This window comes from Centruroides vittatus, unplaced genomic scaffold (genome assembly GCF_030686945.1).
Source record: "Centruroides vittatus isolate TY-2023 unplaced genomic scaffold, ASM3068694v2 contig_2349, whole genome shotgun sequence".
In the NCBI taxonomy this organism is placed as follows: domain Eukaryota; kingdom Metazoa; phylum Arthropoda; class Arachnida; order Scorpiones; family Buthidae; genus Centruroides; species Centruroides vittatus.
The window spans coordinates 296,699-318,183 of record NW_027121469.1 but is presented as its reverse complement, the minus strand read 5'-3'; the positions used below and the strand labels follow the sequence as shown (position 1 = coordinate 318,183).

General features: G+C 27.4%; 1 protein-coding gene across 3 annotated transcripts in view; it reads right to left on the bottom strand.

The window, feature by feature from the left end:
- Positions 1 to 224: 224 nt before the first annotated feature.
- LOC136971177 (uncharacterized) overlaps positions 225 to 21,485 on the bottom strand; it is a 100,005-nt gene continuing 78,744 nt past the window's right edge. For all 3 annotated transcript variants that reach the window (XM_067265653.1, XM_067265651.1, XM_067265652.1), the window contains exons 7-9: positions 20,443 to 20,626; positions 15,324 to 15,481; positions 225 to 2,759 (exon numbers count right to left, since the gene is read on the bottom strand). In XM_067265653.1, the coding sequence (XP_067121754.1) occupies positions 1,521 to 2,759; positions 15,324 to 15,481; positions 20,443 to 20,626 (1,581 nt within the window). In that variant the 3' untranslated portion in view covers positions 225 to 1,520. The remainder of the gene's footprint in view (positions 2,760 to 15,323; positions 15,482 to 20,442; positions 20,627 to 21,485) is intronic.

The following is a 21,485-nucleotide window of genomic DNA, read 5'->3' as shown; positions in this document are numbered from 1 at the left end:
AACAAATTTATAATTGAGTAAAAAAGTAGCAAATGTAAAAATAAAAAAGATATTTCAATTATGCTTCTGTATAAATTGTATTTATCAAAATTCATGCTTGTTATTTTAAAACTAAAAAAAGAAAAAAAATCAAACTATGAATTACAATTTATAATTTTTTTTATAATGACCAATTTTAAATGATTTATTAAATTAAAAAAGACTTACTCATTAATTTATCAACATTTAATAAAAAATACTTTTATAAGATGTATAAATAAAAATGCTTACTACAAAATGGTAACTTAATATCTATGAATCTTATAGATATAAACAGAAAGATATAAAATTAATATCTTAAATCATTTTGCTTCTTCCATGAAATCAATAGGCATTTCCAGCATGTGCTAATAAAACACTCTGACTAAATACTAACGTCTGGAAATAAAACTTGAGGTATCGCTATTTTAACTACTTTAACTCATTAAAAAAATTTCAAATTCAAAAATTATAACTACACATAAAACAATCTTATAGACAAGAGTACAAAAATTTTTGTCTTAAATATATTCTAATATATAAAACAGGACAAAACACTAAACAGAATATCTTTCTGTTCATCAGAAAGATTACAGTAAGAACACACGAGGATGGAATGATTTTAGACTTCACTAGCCATCGATGTATGGGATTTTTATGGCAGTACATTATTGGTGTGACAGGAATTACAATTTGGCTTGGACATGGCCTAATCAGTGTTCTCATCACTGTGACCTTTGTTTCTTATACTCTTGATTGCCTTTTCAAGACAAACAGGAGATGCAGTCTAAAAATGACAGTTAATTTATAAAGCTTCACAATGAATACATTTCTAATATATATATATATATATTTTTTTTTTTATTTATTTATATTTATTTATTTATATATATATTTTTTTTTCATTGGGCTAAAAACTTACTTTTGTAGAATAACTGCATTTTTTTAATATATATCTGACATGCAAAAATTTCTCGTTCTATTAAAACTTATCTTATTATGCAGATTAATATAACTTCCACTTGTATAGAAATCATCATTTGTTAGACAAAGGTATTATCAAATAATACGACTTTGAAATTGAATATTCATTTTTCTATCTGCTTCATTCTGTCGTTGTTGAAATTCTAATGTTTTTTACAGTGGTGATTCTAAATGATAATGTTGAACCTATGGAAAGTATGGCATGGATGAATTCACAGATGAATTAGTGCGTAATTTGGAATGTAACAAATGCAAAGGCCTCACTATTACATATACTTTGTCTTTCTTATTATATTTGCTGGCTACATTGCATAAATTTGGCTCTACTGGCCATTTTACCACAAAAAAGCAGCACAAACACAATATAAAACCCTGTAACTTGGTTGATACGCAGACTAAATTTTTCTCATTCAGATCACTATATTGTTCACTGGGACAACCATATAGACTGAATATTCAAACCATGGTTTTTCACTGAGATAAAAATATAAACCAAACAAGATTATTTCCCCTCTCTATTAAACTCCTTCTGAGGCAACTTTGTGATTATCACCTTCAGTTTCTAATTGAGACTGTACTGGAACTCCAAACCGCTTACGCCATCTTTTATACCAACCAGCACTTCCCTTGGCACCATAATGGCCATGTTTTCTAAAAATTTCCACTGCTTTTATCCTAATTTCCCTGGACTTTGGTGTACAACCTCGAGCTTTACATGATTCATACCATTCCCAAATCTCTCTATCTGCATCTGCTGATAATGCATTTCTCCCAGACCCAGTTTTAGTATGTCCATTTTCTGCAAGTTTTTGAAGTCGATCAATGTTTTTCATCCATTCAACTACTTGTTTACGACATATAAAAAAACAGTTAGCAGCAGAATTACAACTCTGACGTTGGGCAACTTTAAGCACTTCAATTTTCCAAGATGGAGGATAAATCAGATCTGCTAATCCATATTCTATACAACCTTCACGTAAAATTTTAGTTTTATACCATAAATAGAACCACTTGCAAGTTCTTTCAACTTCATTTTCACCAACAGAATCAATTATTTCTTTGACTTTTTCTCTCACATCAGTATGCTTAATATTAACACTTGCTTCATTACACGCACGAATCCAGACTAAAAATTTTTCCTCTGCTGACTTACCATTACCTTCTGGATCTTTTGTGGCTGATGTAGCTAATTTCTCCCTCTCTTTTTCTTTGCACCATACTGAAACTGTTGCATGATGTACCCCAAATTTTCTGGCTGCTTTTTTATAGTTGGTTTTTGAAGCAAACTTTACAACTCTTTCTTTGAATTCTGGAGGATACTGAGCACCTTTTTTTCTTGGTGATGTAAATAAATAATCTAAATCTTCTACAGCAATTGGATCATCATCATCATTCTCTGTATCAGTATTATCTTTAATACTTAATTCATGATTATATTTCAATAAATCTTGTACTGTTAGTTTTTGAGTAGCTGTGTTACTAAATATTCCAACAGGATACGCTTTACATTTTTCTTCTTCTTCACAAACTGGTTCATTAGACTGAGGAAATGCATTTTGTTCATCTTCATTATTCAATCTTATCCTCTTTACAGCAGTATAATCAGAATAATTATCTTCTGTTGCATCACTGGTAGCTATATTATCTGACAAGGCACTATTTTCAAATGTTAGGACTGAATACTGCTTGTTTTCCGACTGTTTATCCGTAACAGATGTATTGTAAGTTTCTTTGTTTCCATCATCATCTACACAAGGCTGAAACAGAAAATATCTCAAATAAATAAATAAAATATACAAAAATTGGTAAGATTAAAACTAAAAATAATCAGATGTTAAATATATTAATTTTACATTAGCTACTTATGACTAAACTGTAATAATTAAAAAAATTAAATAAATTTTTACTGTTTATGGTTTGAAATTAAAATTAGCTAAATTAGAAAATGTATTAGAACCTAAGTTTCAAAAAAGTATAATTATAGATAATAACTTCTTACTTGAAAATGACTGAAAATGCAAATTACATTAATTTATATAAAATTTATTTCATTATTTAATTCAATAAAGATCATCTAACCATTATAATTAGTAATAACTTTTTAATTTGTTGCTATAAATTCAATTAGTGATTAAATACTAAATTAAACTTACAAAATATATCTGAATGTTAAAACAAATTCTTCAAAGCATATGTATGTAATATACAAATCTAATTTTATTCTAGAAATCAAAGTTTTTGGTCTTTATAACTGTTTTCTGACACAATTTCCATTATTATAGATTAAATAAAGACTTATGCAACTCTTTAGTGTCTAACAATAGAAAATGTTTCTGAAAATAAAGGAATAAAAAGTTTCCTAGAAATGAAGTTATTCATACATTCTTTTTTAAATTTAATTATCTGGGTATTTTTTTAGACATTGTGTGTCGTATAAATGTTTGTAAATATTTAACGGAGAATAACATCACATCCATAAATATATGACCTCTTTACAATAAGATTGTTCATTTTGCTTTTTGTTGAAATATTTTGATAATATTTATGATGATAATTATAAAATAAAACATGTAAATGTATGGTACTTTTCATATACTTTAATTAAGTTGTTATTATAACAATTCATTTTTGTATGATTCAATTTAGTTTAAATTCTTGATGATGAGTATATGTACTTGAAAATGATAGTTTTTCTTTATGTATTGAATTTTAGTAAAAAAGAATCATCTTACTAAAACATGGACTCTGTTTGGATAATATAAATCTTGTTCAATAAATTTCCATTTCCTAATGCTATATTTCTTATCAATTAATTATTTTCAACAAGGTTAATGAATAAGTAAAGTTTAAAATGCATTATTTAGGAAATTTTTCCTCCTCTTCAGTAGATATTTAACTTACCTAAACTAAAATACACATTTTTCTCACAGTGCATTTAAAATTAGGTTCTATACATAAGTTCTAAATATTGTAACCATGCAATTACATTATTATTATTATTATTATGCAACTTTAATGTAGTATTAAATTATTATACTGTAATTTATAAACTCTTTCCCCATAGTGTTAAAAACTCCATAAAAATACCATTTAAAATAAGAAAAACTTATTTAATAGTTTTACTTATTTCTATATAACATTTTTAGCTCATTGCTAAATGTTTTTAACTCCATGAATGATTTAAATTTCTTGATTCTTCTCATTTAAATTTTATTTTATTTTCACTTTTTAAAAAACTAAATTCTACTATATTAAAACTGTTGGACTACAAAACTGAATTATTCATAAACCAATTACACATTAATCACAAATAAATTGGCACTAGAAATAAAATGTCACCATTTTGCAATAATTTTAATATGCCTACAGAAGACTGGTTTGAAGTGGAGAGTTTTTATCAAACGAAAGTCATTTTTTACAAAATCCTCAATGTCAAATGTAATACATTATTAATTATGTCATTCAAATTACAGGCACAAATTGTCTACTTGGTATATATTAAACTCTGAATTATTATATAATTATGCAGATTATATTTTGTGTGCTGAAATATAAAGTATATGATTATTTATTAAATTCTAAATCCATATGTGTAGAGCAGTGGTCACCAGAGTTGAGGAACATTAAAAAATTTCAGAGACGCAAGAGAAAATTTGCAATCAGTTGATATTGTTTTTAAAAATAAAAAGAGTTCATAATCTTAAAATAATAAATAGGATGATTGAATAAACTTTTCTAATATTTAGATGCATATATATTAACTTTATATTTAAAGATCTAAAATTTTCATATGATATCTCTATACAGAATATTTGTTATTTTTCTTTACTGATAACAAGGTGCACAATTCAAAAAGTTTGTCAATCATTGGCATAGAGCAGTGTTTTCCAACTTTTTTTTTTTTTATCTCACAGCACACTTGAACCTATAATTAAATTCCTGCAGAAAAACATCACATGATTTAAACTTGTTTGTAAACATTCTATAGCCATATTACTTGCCATTTAACCTAATTTTTTTTTTGTCTATGTTTTTTGTAAATTAAATAAAACAGTATTGTTGTTCCTTAAAACAGCAGCAGGTTACAACAATAGTTATTTAAAATAATAATTTTCATTTGCATAAGAGAAGCAATTAACATTAAATATTGATTTGCATTTAAAAGTGGCATGATAATTGTCTTTAAAAACTTGTCCAATGTTCTTATATTTCTAAGTTAAAATAATTTGAACTAAATATGGACAACTATAGATACATTTTTGGTTTAAAGAAAGTTTCATTTTAAATGAAATAACCTGATGTTATGCACATATAATTTTGCTCATGAATATAAATTTTTTACTATATTATGCATGTTTATTATAACATGTGTTATAACATTAAAAACTTGTATAATCAATTTAAAGAGGTTTTAATTTTGACATGCACACTTATTGTTCTTTGGGCTTCTTTTAAAAATAATTTATTTAATAACCTTCAAAAATTTTTGCAGTGCACCTACGATCCTCTCTTGGCATACCAGTGTGCCACAAAAGGATCACCGGAATAGAGGACAATTTATGCTCGAAACTCATTGATGGCATAACTTTTAACTTATCCTTCTGGTGTGTAAGTGTTGCAACTTCAAATCTTTTTCTCTAGAATTTCAAAGCTATTAAGAAATAATTAGTATATATGAAATTCAAATGTCCAAAAGTTGAACAATGAAGTTACATGTTACAAAGACAACTCAGTTTCCAAAAAATTAAAAAGAAGCATTACAAAATCTTTCATTACGATAGAAACACTTCAGTTTTTTTAATAGTGAATATGTTACAAGCATCAACTATTATTTAAAATGTTAAAAGAATTGATTAAAAGAAAACAGATAATAATAACCAATTTTCACAAAACTAGCAGAAAGCACCAATGTATGATACCTGCATTTGCATGTTGACTAAGTATGTACAAAAGTCCAAATTTGGCACATAAAAAGCAAATTAGGAATTTCAAAATATTACATAAAAAAGTGAAAGTTGTCTGAAGTTGAGGACTGTGTGTAATTTTTAATCAATTTTAAAATACAGTCAAACCTCAGGTTTTGAACTTCCTAAAAGTTGTTTGAAAACCAATATCTTCTAAAACCAAAACAAATTTTTCCATAAGAAACAATATAAAATGGATTAATCCATTCTAACCCCCAAAACAAAACTTTTTTTTTTAAACCTTTCTAGCTGTTTTTCATGCATAAAAATGCCTATAAAGGCAATATTATTATTATTTTATGTATATCTACATCTAAATTTATTCTATGTATATGAAAAACAAAATCTGTCACCACCAACTGAAATTGAAACCAACACTTCACAAAGAAGTGCTATAAATGGAGACTCAACTCTGACTGCCTGCATAAAATATAACCAAATCAATCAACAGACAACATGTACTTTATCCACACTTTACAAAATATTATACTTCAATTGATTTTATTTCAATTTCAATTTAAATTAATTAATTTTAACTTTATTTTTAAATTTTAGTTTCAGTTTTGGTGTAAAGTTCAGAGTTTTAATTAACTGGTTACCTGGCATAGTATTAATATTATAACATATAATATTATATTAATAAAATTTGCCATTTAATTTAACTTAAGCATATTTAAATACAAATTCTCGAATGCCATTTATACTATGTGAATGTTAATTAACACAATTTTTATAAATTAATTTGATTTAAATTGAATTGTGGCACATACCAAAAAATGGAAATAGTATATTTCCTGCACACACATTGAAATGTAATTTAGGCTAAATAGCAACATTATCAATGATTTGTATTGTGAAGCAAGGCAATCTCAGCACCACTAACTTCTGAATGAGATGTCTTGTTGATTAGTTGGATTGTCAAATTTCTTTAACACAGGAAGTGTAGGAAGTTCGAGCATTCGTGTCATTACTCCGACGTATCTTGTAATTGTTCCCGTTGCCGGGAGCAATTACAAGATACATTGGAGCAATGACACGAATGCTCGCCTGCTGCCTTGCAGAGCATCAGGACGATGTGGCTAAAGGAAGACATACCATAGAGCTTGCCAAAAAAGTGCTCAAGCAGGGTTTTAACCTGCTGTGGTCCAGAACAGCAATACTTAAATGCTGCAACAATTGAAGGCTTCAATTTGGGAAGTCCTTCTCACAGCAATTGTGGATGCAGGCAACGTTCCCACCCTCAAATTGCCCGGTGTATGGGTAGCCTTGTATCAGCATTTAAGGAACGAAATGCGCCCAAAATCGAATTGTCAACATGGTTTTAATTCCATGCATGCGCCACCTGCACTGTAGTTTTTCAATAATTTCGAACAAGTTAAAAAAACTCGTTACACATTCTTAACGGTCTTTACCGGATGTTTGGTTTGAATTTAAGAAACGCCGTTCTTTTTGGAAAATTCTGTACGCTCGCTTCTTTAAATTTGTTCATTTCGCATGAGGACGACAGTTATATACTCATCGAAAGTACTTGCAATAGAGGAATCTTATTAACGCTATATAGGAAATTAACCATGGGTAGCTGATTCTGCTGAGTAGCTTGTTTGGCAACTGAGTTATCATACGGCAACTGGAGCAAATAATATGGCTCAAAATTCAAAATTTTGTTCATAAACTGAATTGTTTGAAAAAAGAGGCATTCAAAACTTGAGGTTTGATCGTATCTATTACAAAATTTGAATTTTTGATGTAATTTGGCTTTGTTTACAATTGTAATTATTTATGAAGTTATTATTCACAAACTTCATATCACTAAAATCTTTCAAATGTTTTTTTATTAATTACTCTGAAAAATCCTTATTTTTTATTTTACTCCCATTCAATATATGAATTTAAATAATGTTCAAAACATTTTTCTTTCAGGAAAACTGTTATTTGATAATCATGCTGTGATTATAAAGTGTCTGAAACACTTCAAAACTAATTTTTAAAATAAATATATTAATGCTCCTTACTATACACTATGGTTTATATAGAATACTAAATAAATTAATAAATAAAAATTTAATTGAAACATTTAGTTATTTCAAGTGTTATATAATAATTTAAATTACTTTAGACATTAGCCATTATAATTCATTACCATAAATAGTTTTTAAGACTTTTTATTAAACATGAATATGAATTCATATTGAATATACAACGTTAAAAAATAAATACAGTAATTTTATTTTAACAAATGAATACAATTGCTATATAATATTCATAAAAAGAAGTTAATAATTTACAAAATTAAACAAATATTTGAATAAAATCCTTTATGGTATTGCATTAATTGCAATAGTCTCTTATATAATTTTGAGTTTTTTTGCAATGATACTACTGTAGCCACCATATTTATATTATGAAATATTGTTTGATTCCAAAGTGAATGGCTATTATTATTCTATAAATATCATTCAGTGCAGAAAATTTGCATTACAGGTATACCTCACCTTATGTCTGTAATTGGTTCCAGGAGAGGTAACTTAAGTCAAATTTACTTGTCACTAGGCTAAAACACAAATAACCATTCCCACTTCTGCATTTTATTTATAAATGCATTTTCAATTGCATTTTCAATAATATACGATTAATAAGAATCTATTTTAAGCTTACAAACAAATTACTTTTTTTCTGTACTATATTAAAAACTAAAATTTATCTAAATTTATGAATACATGTACAGTACATACATACTTGTAAATGTACACATTTACAATTTGACGATGTTTACAGTACATCACAGATTCTTTATTTGTTAATGTGGTTTGCTCTAAGACATTACAAAATAAAATAATTTTTGTAAAGTTAAATAACAAATACAGTTATTAAAATTATTTTGTGATATAGAAAATAAACTAATTTACATTAAATTTACCAATAAAGACAACTAAATAAGATGACAACACAGAATCACAGATGTTTTCATATTTTGTTCTCTAGGATTTATGATGTACAGTATTAACATTTACTATAAATGTACAATTTTATATATTTTTATTTTTATTTATTGTATAGTAACATGATTTTATGTGCTTCTAACGCTTTTCTAGTGATATTATGACTGCAATATTTTTTTGATAAATGTAAGGCCGTGACTCCATTAGCCGTAAAAGGGCCGTAAAACCCCTCGCCATAAAAGCTTTTAATCACGTGACCATGATATTTTACGCCTGAGCAGGTCGTAAAACCAACGTAAAAGCGAGTTGAGCAGTGTTCAACGTTCGAAGTGAATACGACCGTAAACCGGTACCATCCACCAATCAGAAGTCAGTTAAATCTAGGTCATCGTGACACGGTGCAAAAATGGCAGAAAACGAGCTTTTGTGTACGTTCTCTCGTGGCTACTCTAGAAGATCTGGAAAGATTTATCGAAAACATCCGAAAGTATTCATGTATCTACAACAAGAGGTATCCCGATTATAATAATGGATGCCTAAAACACGCGATATGAACGGCCAAAGGAAAATCCTTCAATTTAGAGGAGTATATAATAAAAAAGCTAATAGAATAGAATAGAACCATTTCAAAAGCTCGTTTTCGATTGGCGACGTGTTCAAATTTTTACGACCGCATTCGAATGTAACTGTTCTTGAGAAAGGTTATTAAAAATAACCGAAAACGTTCGAATATTAGCAATAAACGGCTGTGATTAAAAGGTACACTAGAGTCTATAGTAAAAAAGCTGAGCTTGTAAATGCTGTATCTTAATAATATAATAATAAAAGTCAATATATAAAAGTAAAGATATTACTTTTACTATATTTGTAATTATAGTATAGAGAAAACTCGTAGAATATAATTATTGTCTTTATATCGATATATCACGTATACACCGTAATAGTACTGTCGCCGTAAAAAGCTTCGCTAGCCGAACCTCCACCGCAATCCGAGCACAAACGCAAATAGGTCACGTGATTAAAAGCTTTTACGGCAAGGGGTTTTACGGCTGTTTTACGGCTAGTGGAGTCGCGGCCTAAAGTCAAATAAAATGACTTAAACTTGATTTTTATTTTTTCATATGTTTTTTGACTAACGATGTACAATTGAGAACGACTTAACTTGAAACGATGTAACCTGAGGTATACCTGTATTTTAAAATTAAAAAAATATATTAAAATTACTACTACAATAAAATCAGAAAAATCAATTTATCAATTTTTCTCCATACATCATTATTTCTATCCATTTTAATGAAGCGAAACAGAATTGTAATAGAAAAAGTTTTAGTTACTTTTAGAAATTTAAATGAAATAATTAGAGAAATTAGAAAAGATATTTTAAATGGCCAGATGGCTGGAGTGGTTAAAACATGTCTATCACTCTGGGGACCTGGGATCAAATCTGGATAAGCAATTCCAGGAATTATTTATGAGTTGTCTGTCCCAGATACTGTATATCTGACCCTATCTATCGCCATCTGATCACCTCCACTGTGGTCCTGAGTGAATCCATGATAGATATGGAAAAAGTTCTCAGTATCCATAGACAAGAAAAAAGATCATTATTTAAGATTTAAACTTCAGAATGTAATTATTTTTTTTTAATTATAAAACATAAAAATATAATGTCATCCAGCTTATGATACTCACCAACTAGATGAAACAGAAATGTGGATAAATAATAATAATGAAATATAAATAAACAGGAATTCCAAGCTGTTTAAAACATATATCCATCAAATAATAAATTTCTTTATCATTACTTTTTCATATTTAAATTACAGTTCTGATTTTTCTTCTCTTTAATAAAAATTTAAACAAACTTTATTTTAAAACCAATAGTAAATCTCTATTATATAAAAGGAACAAGAATCTAATAATGCAAAAAATACTTTTTATGTGTCAAAATTTTCATTGAAAAATTTTGATTTTAAATTTTAAGATTTGTTTATTTAACAGACTAATAACTTTTAAAATGTTTTCTAATGTTTGCATATTAAATACATGTATCACCATGAAGTGTTGTGAATTGTATAAAAATTAATTACAACTTTTTAAAAAATTTCATTAATGATTCATTAAGAAATAATAGATAAAATAAATGCAATGTTTTCTAATTTCAATCTTCATAAGAACCCTTTCTTTCATTCTATTAAAGTGATCAAATCAATATAAATATATGAATTAAGTATATCAAACATTTCATCAAATGAAAAAACACATTGTACATGTTGTATTTTTCCAAATTACAATATTTATTTTCACTGTTCACTTCTTTACCTTGATTCTCTTTCATTATAAGTTTATTCATATTTCTCACTTTCATAAATATAAATCTTTTAAATTTATGATGCTTCAATCCATCAGTAGTAGTAGTAGTAGTAGTAGTAGTAGTTTCATTAACCTGAAAATATTTCATTAACTGTAAAATACTTTATTATTATTATGTAGTTCTCAATCAATTTATTTAGCCACTGATAAAGTAATATATAAGAATAGACATATTAGAAATTTGAATACAAATAAGAAATATTAATTGCAAGAGAAAGATTAAAAAAATAATACATTTCAAGAAACAACTAATATTATCAAAATTTCTAAATACAATTTTATTATTATATCATTTTACAACTGAAAATTAATTTTCATTTGGAAAAAGTTTTAATGTAGGCTCATTTAATTATCAGAATGAAATTTTAAATTAATTCTAGTTTTCAAAAAGAAAGAAAAAATATATATCATTTTATTTATTTATTTTTTGAAAACTAACCTATACTTATTACAGAATATTTTTATAAAATCATAGTGGTATAATAAACTGACGAGAAACTGAATTCAATGTAATAAGTTATTGTATAAAATAAAATACATCAAAACAATCCATAAAACATTCAACTTACCTCAATTAAAACAATGCCATATGCTCTTTCTCCAATATGTGCATTTAATATTATTTTCTTCAGTTCACCCAATTATTTCTTGCCATAACTTAGTCTTTATAGTGATTTCAATAACAAACAGTTATTATTTAATTTAATATTAACTTTAAAATGCAATTAATTTGTAGCTATTTGATCTCTTTTCCAGTTTTACTAATAAATTAAGATGTTTTAATATAAACACACACGTATAAAAGTCATCTTTATACTTCCAATCCTTTTTAAATAAACAGATATATATAAAAAATTTCAATTAAGTACTACATGTTGTATTTTTGTACTTCTGAAACTTATTACAATCAAATAATAGTAATATAGTACTTATGATATTTTATTACAAACAAACATTATTAACTAAAAATCATTGAATAATACTGAATACTCAAGTAATACTCATAAATTTGCATAGTAACAGAATTCTGACATGTATATCAAGTTGGAGAAGTTATATGTAGATATGTATATATTCAGTTACATTTATAACAACTAGAAAGTATGTTTTTTACTAGAATTTTCTCTAATAAATAAATTTTCTATCTATAATAGAAAAAAATAACAGTTTTACTGCATAGTATAAAATTAAAGTAATTGTGAAACAGAATGGAAAAATCAAGAGACCAGACAAAAATTCAGTGTCAGTGAGGCACTTGTTCACTACTGTGTTAACAAAAAGAAGCTCTATGCAATGCAAAGTCCAATGTGAGGGCATTTCATGGTTCCAAAACTGGAAAGCATCCCCAACTTGAAAAAGAACTGTTACAGTATGTTGAAGAAATGTGCAACAATAGCTGTGCTGTAATGTATGATATATTGCAATCAAGGGCTCACAATATTGCTCAGACATAAAATATTTCTTTCCTTGAGTTTAAGGCTAGTTGAGGATGGGTAAGCATATTTATGAAGAGGAAAAATCTTTCTCTATGTAGAACTGCATTGTGCCAAAGGTTGCTCTGACATTTTACAGACCAGATTGTCTCTTTTCATAGATTTATTATATGGAAGTGGGAAGAATAATCATATTTGCTCTCCAAAATAGGGAATACAAATCAGACACCTGTGTTTTTCAATACATCAAGAAACACCACTGTGGAAAAAGATGATTCTCCATCAAATAATTGGCTGTGAGAAGCAAAAATGCACAGTAATGTTAGCCATAACTGCTGATGGACAAAAATTGCCACTGTACATGATTTTCAAAAGAAAGACCTTTCCTAAAGGCTTTAAGAGTCTGCCTGGTATTCAAGTTTGAGTGGAATAAAAGGGATAAATGGATAAAGATTTAATGAAAGATTGGGTGCAGAGAGTATGGGAGTGTGGTCTGATGCCCTACTTCACCGACATTCACTCTTTTTACTGGATAGTTTCTGAAGCCACCTAAATGAAGAAGTAAAGAAAGTACTACAAGATGAATGAACAGATATGGCTGTGATTCTTGGTGGCTTAACTTCAGTGTTGCAACCACTTGATGTATCAATTAATTTCAAGGAGGGAATTCGAAGGTTTTACACAGAGTGGATAGCTGGAGGCAATCACAACTTGATGCCTAGAGATAAAATTCAACAGCCAAGTTTGGAAAAGATGTATACATTTATATCAATGAATAATATTAATGTAGTATATAATCAATATATAATAATCAATGTATAAATTTGATATGAATAGATCATGAAGGCATGAAAATTGATTTCACCAATAATAATTGAGAGGAGTTTTAAGAAAACAAGGATTTCTAATTCTATGAATGTTCTGAGGATGATTTAATCTGGCAGGATGCTGAAAATGATGACAACAATGAATCTGTGGCATTGGACAGCAAGAGTGAGGCATTAGACCAGGAAAATTAAGGTATGTTGGTAATTAATTTATATTTTGATTCAATATAATTCTCATTTTATGATTTCTGTTAAAATTTTTAAAGTTTCCACAGTCATCATTAATTTAATTTTTTTTTATTTTTAGAGTGTACACATCTATCAAAAATAGCTGCATACTGTTTGATGTGAGAGTTCAAAATATTTGAAATATGTATGCAAAGTTTTTAAAATATTAAAACTATCTTAGAAACTCATGACTTCTGTTACTTAATCAAGATTTTTCTTTTTAAGAATGAACACTGATACAGTCTACCTTCAAAAATTATTTGCATGTTTTTCACATCTCAATTTTCAATTAGTAAAAAATAACAAAAAGAGAATGAAAAATGTGCGCAGAAATACAATATTTACTACTATTTGTTAAAGCTAACCAGATTATGATGTTGAGTATTGTAGTATAAGTAATGTTTTCATCATTCAAGTCATCGTTAACTTGGGTTTGTAAGAAAATTTGTGAGAGCAACCAGCTAATATTGCAGATCAATCATCTAAAATTTTTTCTTGGGAGGACACTGTAATTGTATGTTAATTTAGATAATTTGCATCATTAATTATGATCTATACAGTTCCTCATAATTAAATTTATAAATAAGAACTTATTTCATTAAATGCCAATGCAACACAGAATTTCTTGCAAATATTTTTGCCTTCTTGTCTGGATTAATGCTTTCCGATGTAGGCCAAAGTTGGGTGATTGCACAGACTTATCACACTTTGTAGGTTAAGTGATAAAACTAAGTCAGAGATCAAGTTCAAAAGTATATGCTTTATTTTTATTGGAAATACACTTTGGATTGTGATAAGTCTATGCAATCAGCCAATTTTGGACAACATCAAAAATTTGGCACTTAGTTTTTAGTGAAAACTCAAGTAGAAATATATGTGAATTAGAATAAAATTAACTTAATCACAAAAGTAACAGTTATAACACTAATCTATATATAGATTGAGATTAATCTTATTCTTAAATTAATCAAACTTTTCTGTTCCAAATAAGAATGATTGTAGTTCAATTCAATTTATTAAGTGCAACTGTCAAGAACTTTTCTGAACTGTATTCATCTCTAAATAGCAAATATTTTGTTAAAAACACATCTATAATATTTTCTTTAAATTATTATAAGAGAAAAAATGGAACACCCTTGAAAAAACACAACAGTATTTTTTTGAAATCAAATGATAATCAATTCTAGAAATTTTAAAAGATTTCATTCAATTGTTACACTATCAGTTGACATTTTGATATTAGAATTTTTATCAACAGAATTCAGAAAAGTCATATTAAATGAATGATTCTAAACAGTAATTTATCACTAAAATTTTTCATTTTAATTTTAATCATAAAAATAAAAACTTCAAATGTTTGAAAATTAATTATATTTTATTTAATTCTTTATTAGATTACTTTAAATATTTCAAAATTTTTTTAAAAAGCAGAATTTTACTCAATACTAATAGAAAATAAACATAGAAATATTATTCAATAATAATTTTCAAATGTAATTTATTGTTGATTTTATTTTTATTTTTCTAACTTATTTTCAATAATAAAAATAAATATACCTCTATATTTTCAATAATATCTTCAACTTGACAACCTTTTGATTTTCTTACTTCACACCAATGCTTATACCATTCATCATTGGCAAAGAAATTATAACCTAATTTACTACAGAAGACTTCTGCCTGTGTACATAGCATTCGTTTTGTAACTTGTTTTCCTGCATATAAATACTATAAAATTACTCTTATATTTAAATTATTATTTAAAACAAAAAAGAAAAATAACTGACTACTATAATTTTCTGCAAATAACTTGCAGGTTATCTGTAGTTAAAAATCAATTTGAAACCAGGTGCAGATTATGTAATGATGCAGGCTACCACAGATTTGAAATTGCAATTATAATCTCCTTCAACAGCTTTTCCTTTGTCTAAACTTAGCAAAAGCAGCTTTCAAAACATTAAAAATCTTAACACGTCAAACATATTCATCTGTCATTGCAATTTTTTCAGACACCACTAGAGACAAATAAACACACTTCATCTTTAGCTCTCTCCTATTTTCTGGCCCAAATTTGATATTCTTAGACACTCCTTAAAGTGTTGCTTGAATGATGATAAATTTTCAGTAATTCCTTTCTTACATATACAGGGCTTAAAGCAGTCATGGCAATAAAAAAAAGTGAGAAAAGAGAGTTCACACTGAAAAAAAGCTAAAAAAGCTAATAGTGTTAAAATGAACGAGAACAGGCGTTATTAAAAAAACACACAAACGCACACATATTTTGTATCAATAACATTGCATATAATATTAGATTGATTATTAAGTGGACTGATAAGATTAAATATAAAAATAGTTAGGCCGAGTTTATACTCCAGAAAAGTGACCAGTAAGACTGCATTAAGCCAGAACAGGCCCGCATCAAGTTTTCATGTGCCCCGTACAGAATTCCCACCGTTACACAGCAAAGCAAATGGAATAGTAACATAACTACCAGAATGTGTTTCTATATAACATGCTAAATTTCAAATGCCATTTATTTCAAGGTACATTTTTTGATTTCTTCATTAAAAAAATGTAATTAAAAAAGAAAAAAAAAACTTCTGGCAGAATCAGTGGGTTGCATGTTCATTATATAGCAGGGGTGGGCAAGCAAAAGTTCAGTGGGAGCCGAAATGTAGGTTTTGAAAAATGCATGGGAGCCGCAGTTCTGTACTTTTTTATTCTGTACTGCAGTTCTGTACCTCGATTTTATTATATAATATAAAACAAGTATTGAATTTTTTAATAAACATATTTTCACAAAATTGTGGAAATAAAACTGTAAAAATAATAATAAAAAGCAGAAATTAACACTTTCAGCAAGAGCCACATAAAATTCAAAAAGAGCCGCATGTGGCTCTCGGAGTCGCATTTGCCCATGTCTGTTATATAGCAATACCACTAGTAATTGTGACCCAATCATTTATTTGGTAATTTTATCAATATTTTTTAAATGATTAAAAATAAAATTACAGAATTCATTACTAGTCTCCAAATCTATTCCCCTGAATACAATAAAACAATTTGTTAGTCATTCGACCCACAACTGACAGAGAAGAGAGTTTATGAAAACAATGTAATTAAATATTTAGCAGTTTGTTGTCCTTCACAGTGGGGAACCGGCAGAGTCTATTACTTTCATGGGAGAAAATATACAAAGCTTTCTACTACCCTGAAGTTGAAAAATAATACAATCCCATGAAATTTAACAAATCTGACATTAATAAGTAAATGATGAAATTATTTACAGAGAGTTGATATTTGATAAGTTTAGTTTTTTGCTCTTATAGATCAAATTACAGAAATTATAAATAAAAATCTCATTTTTTAAAAATTAAAATCATAAAATTTCGCTTACAAAAGATCGAGATGAAACGCACGCTTTTTATTTTTATAATTGCTTTGTTTTATTAGACACAGATATTATTCCTATATAGATTTATTAATTATAATAAACATACATTATGTATAAAATTACATTAAAATAACACTGTAATTAACGTCTGAAATGAAAAAGTAATTGAATCGAGTCTCGCCTCCATATTAATTAACACGCATTGGTGTAGCCAGAGTTTGTTATGGGGGCCTAGTAGAGGCTGTAATTTTCTGGGGAGGGGCACCAGGTTAACTGGGGGGAGGGCATGCCCACCCATGCCCCTTCCTGGCTACGACCATGTTAACGCACCACAGTAATTAATTGATTACGTTGCATCAAATTAAATAATTTATAAAAATTAAAATAATAAATACGTTTATAAAATAATTGGCTGTATCTGTTCACAATGATAATGTAAAACACACTGTACTTATAGTTTAGCATTTCCGATATTTAATTTATTTTTGAATTTTAAAATATAAGAAAAACAATTTTTTAAATTAAGTTTTACGCATTTATATCTGCAACTTTAGATAATACAAAGATATAAGAATCCATCAAAAAAGTTAATTAATAATAATTAAAATAGAGAAAAAATATAAGTTTCTTTCGAGGTAAGGAAACTTGTAAAAAGTCAGGTACGCGATCACGTAACTCCCGTCTCCCCACTTTGCGTAACCAAATGGTCGCGGTTGAAATAAAACCCCAGCAGAAGTAAAAATGAACATCGGCGCGTGTATAGGACAATAAACTTGAATGGGAGCGAAGATGAGACATGACACCACGTAATTTATGCTAATTACTTTCTAATATTAAAAAATTAAAATCTTCAATAAATTATAATTAAATTAATTTTTTGACTGAGTTCGACTAGAAGCACATCGAAAAGCTAGATTAAAGTGAAAATAGTGGTTTTTCGATGCTAAATATTTACAAATTAATTTTTTAATTTGGTGCCGGATTGACCGCAGCTGTTCGAATGGTCACGCGCATGACAAGTTTTATAGTTTCTGTCGAAATGGAAAATGAAAGACACCGTTAAAATGCAGAAAACCATGGTGCATGCCAAATATATAAGCACCCACTTAAAACCAAACTTTTGTCTTTGTCTAAAGATTGTCTCTACAGAAGTTATTAATATTTAGGATATTAGTTTAAAATCTTGTATTTCCTGGCATGAGATTCGCTCGATCTCTAATTTTACAGAGTGCTAGAAAGATACAAGCTTTGAAACGAGTGTCCTACAACGTTTTATTTAATAATAACAGTAGAAATCAAATTTATTATCGCTCAACAATTATTATTTTCAGTTTTTCTACAGTAGTCATAAATGAGTAATGTCATCGTTTAAGCTAAAGAATAGCAGGCGGTTGGAGACAAGTTTGCTTAGCAACTTACTTCAGAAAGTATTGGGTTCTATACGATTTTCCATTGCTAAAACATGAGTTTCTACTGTTAGTATTAAATAAAATCTATTTCTTTCTTTTGTCCACTCACTGTGCTTAAATAAATACAAATGCTAAAAATAATGCTGTATAAAAACCACTCTTAACACCAAACTAGAAGTGTACTTATGTCTTAATGCAGAGTAATTATATCGAAGCGCCGCGGAAATCGTTATTTCACAAGGATACAAGCAAGGAGAACCCACGTGCAAATTCCTACAGCATGTGCAGAGTATCAAGCTTTGGGATGCTCCTCGTTTTGTTAGTCTATATAAATGTAGTACACTACACATGTATACGACAGTGCCTTATCATGTCGCGCACGGTCCATAAGGCATACGGGGACGTGCTGGTCGCTATTTCGCTCCTGAGTGCATTTACAAAAAAAAAAAATTTCACATGGGAAGTGAAAAAAGCTAAAAAAGTGCATTTTTCTCAGAAAAAGCTAAAAGAGAGAGGAGCTATGAAAAAAAACTAAAAAAGAGTGTCACTTTAAGCCCTGCATATACTGGTATCTAGTACAATGCCAGACCAAAGTCAAGACATAACTACAGAAAAAAATATTTTCTTTATGAATGTATCTGTGTTTAAGAATTCCCTGATTATGTGACATACATTTAGTATGGCAGTCTTCTGGAGTGTAATATACAGTATAACCTCCAAAAAGCGGATACCATCAGGACCAAGAAATTTGTCCAGTATTTAGAGGTGTCTACTATTCGGAAGTACAGTACATGCCAGCAGCCATATTGTATTTTACTCTGGTAATTATAAAGTGAAGAATATAATGGATTACAAAAACATCAAATTTGCATTAGGAATGTGAAAGTAACAAAAAAGTATACATAGCATACATAATTTATATGTGTATGTATATATATATACAGTATATTACTTATCTTTTCAGCAGTAAAAATCACATTTTAATTGAATTCTAAATAGCAAACAGATTGTATAGGACACTTTATTTAAATGGAACATAAAATATATGACAAAACATAAACATTAATTAATTATTAATTCATTAAAAAAAACAATCTGGGAGGAGGTAATAAAAAAGAAAAATGAAACTGTTAGTATGAACAGAAGAGTGGACAAAGTTTGGTTTAGGTAGTGAGAGATTGAATGTTGAGTTATGAAGGCAATTTGCTAACCATTTCAAGGGATAAGAAATGTATTTGGTATTCTTGCATTTATAACATTATTTAAGCAACTAATAAAAACTGATACAGTTATATCTATGTTATATGTGATTTTGTTTTGTCAATAAATGTGAAGTCTGGTTTGCTGTGATGAATTGTTTTTCTGTGATTATGGCACAGTCATAGGATATTTTGTGTGTTTTTCTTCTATAACTGTCCAAGGCATGTAAATGTTTAGAACAGAACTTTTTAATTTTAAAATCAATCACAAAATGTTATAAATTGTTACTATTTCTAGAATTTTAACAATAATTGTAGAGTAAAATTCAAATTTTAAATAAAACTTAAAACCTTATAAATTATTACTATTTTTAAAGAGTTTTAGTGATAATTATAGGGAGTGAAATGCAAGAAGCTTAGTTATGCATTGTATAAACTTATTTATAAATTAAACTCTCTATAATGCCAAAAGGTGTTCTACATCACCTGAGAATGATAGTAATACACTGTTGAAAGTACTTGTGTGAATTTTGTTCATTTAAAGGTTCTATTTCCACTCTAGCAATTTTCTGTGGGATATATGCTGATGCAGATTATAGGCAGGAAATTATAGTATTTTTTATTTTTATTTATTATATTTAATTTTATAAAAATTATATTTACAAATTTAATACCTTTCTTTTGTTGTATCCTAAGCCATTCCCAGACTTCATCATTCACTTCTTCTAATACTGGATTATTATCCTTTTCATTAAGAAGAAAATTTTCTTTTGTCACCCACTCAAATATTTGTTTCCTATCTACTTCCAATTTGTTTGAACTTGTAGATTTTGAATTTAAAACACCAAGTTTTGTTTCCTGTATACATCATAAAAGTTATTATCATTAATTTATAATTTAAAATGAAATATAACAGAAAATTAAAATTATTACATTGTAAAGTTCAATTATAAATATTTTATAATTGCATAAGATATTCATTATAAAAAGTAAAACAAAAGATGGAAAATATTACTATTTTCTCTTCTATATGCAAACAAAATTTATTTATTTATTTACTAATTTTTTTATTATCTGAAAAAATTTAAATAATCTTGATTGCTAATCTTATTTAATTAATATTACTTCATTTGTCCATTATCATTGAGTACATTTTTATTTAACATGTTTTAAAAAGAAAAATATTTTAAATATTTTAAAATTAGATCTTATTTAATTAACATATAGAATATAAAAATTCAAAAGCATTGTTATATTTTAAAATGAAGAAATAGTTGTAGAAGAAAATATTGTCATTATAAGCATATAATAAGAAATCTAATTAACCATTAAAATAAAAATTTATAAAGAAATACTTTAATAATAATAAAATATTACTTCTAAGAGTCAAGCATTAATAAAATTTTGGATAAAAAGTATTTTTGAACATGGCTATAAAAAATCTTTCAAAATATATTTGATGTCATGCTCAATTTTGTGTGTGGTGCTTTCCAAAAATTTTTTGATTCTGCTGTTAAAAAAAAAAAAAAATTTTTTAAACTAATTATTGCTATCTCCCTCAAAGTAGTTTTCTTGTAAAGTTTTGCAATGATCCCAACGATTCTGCTACATACAAAATAAACTTGTATTTCTTTGTCAGTCATTTAATTAACATCAGAGGTGCAGAATATTTTCAGGACCAAAAATTTTCCCCAAACATACACAAAGTTAATTAAAC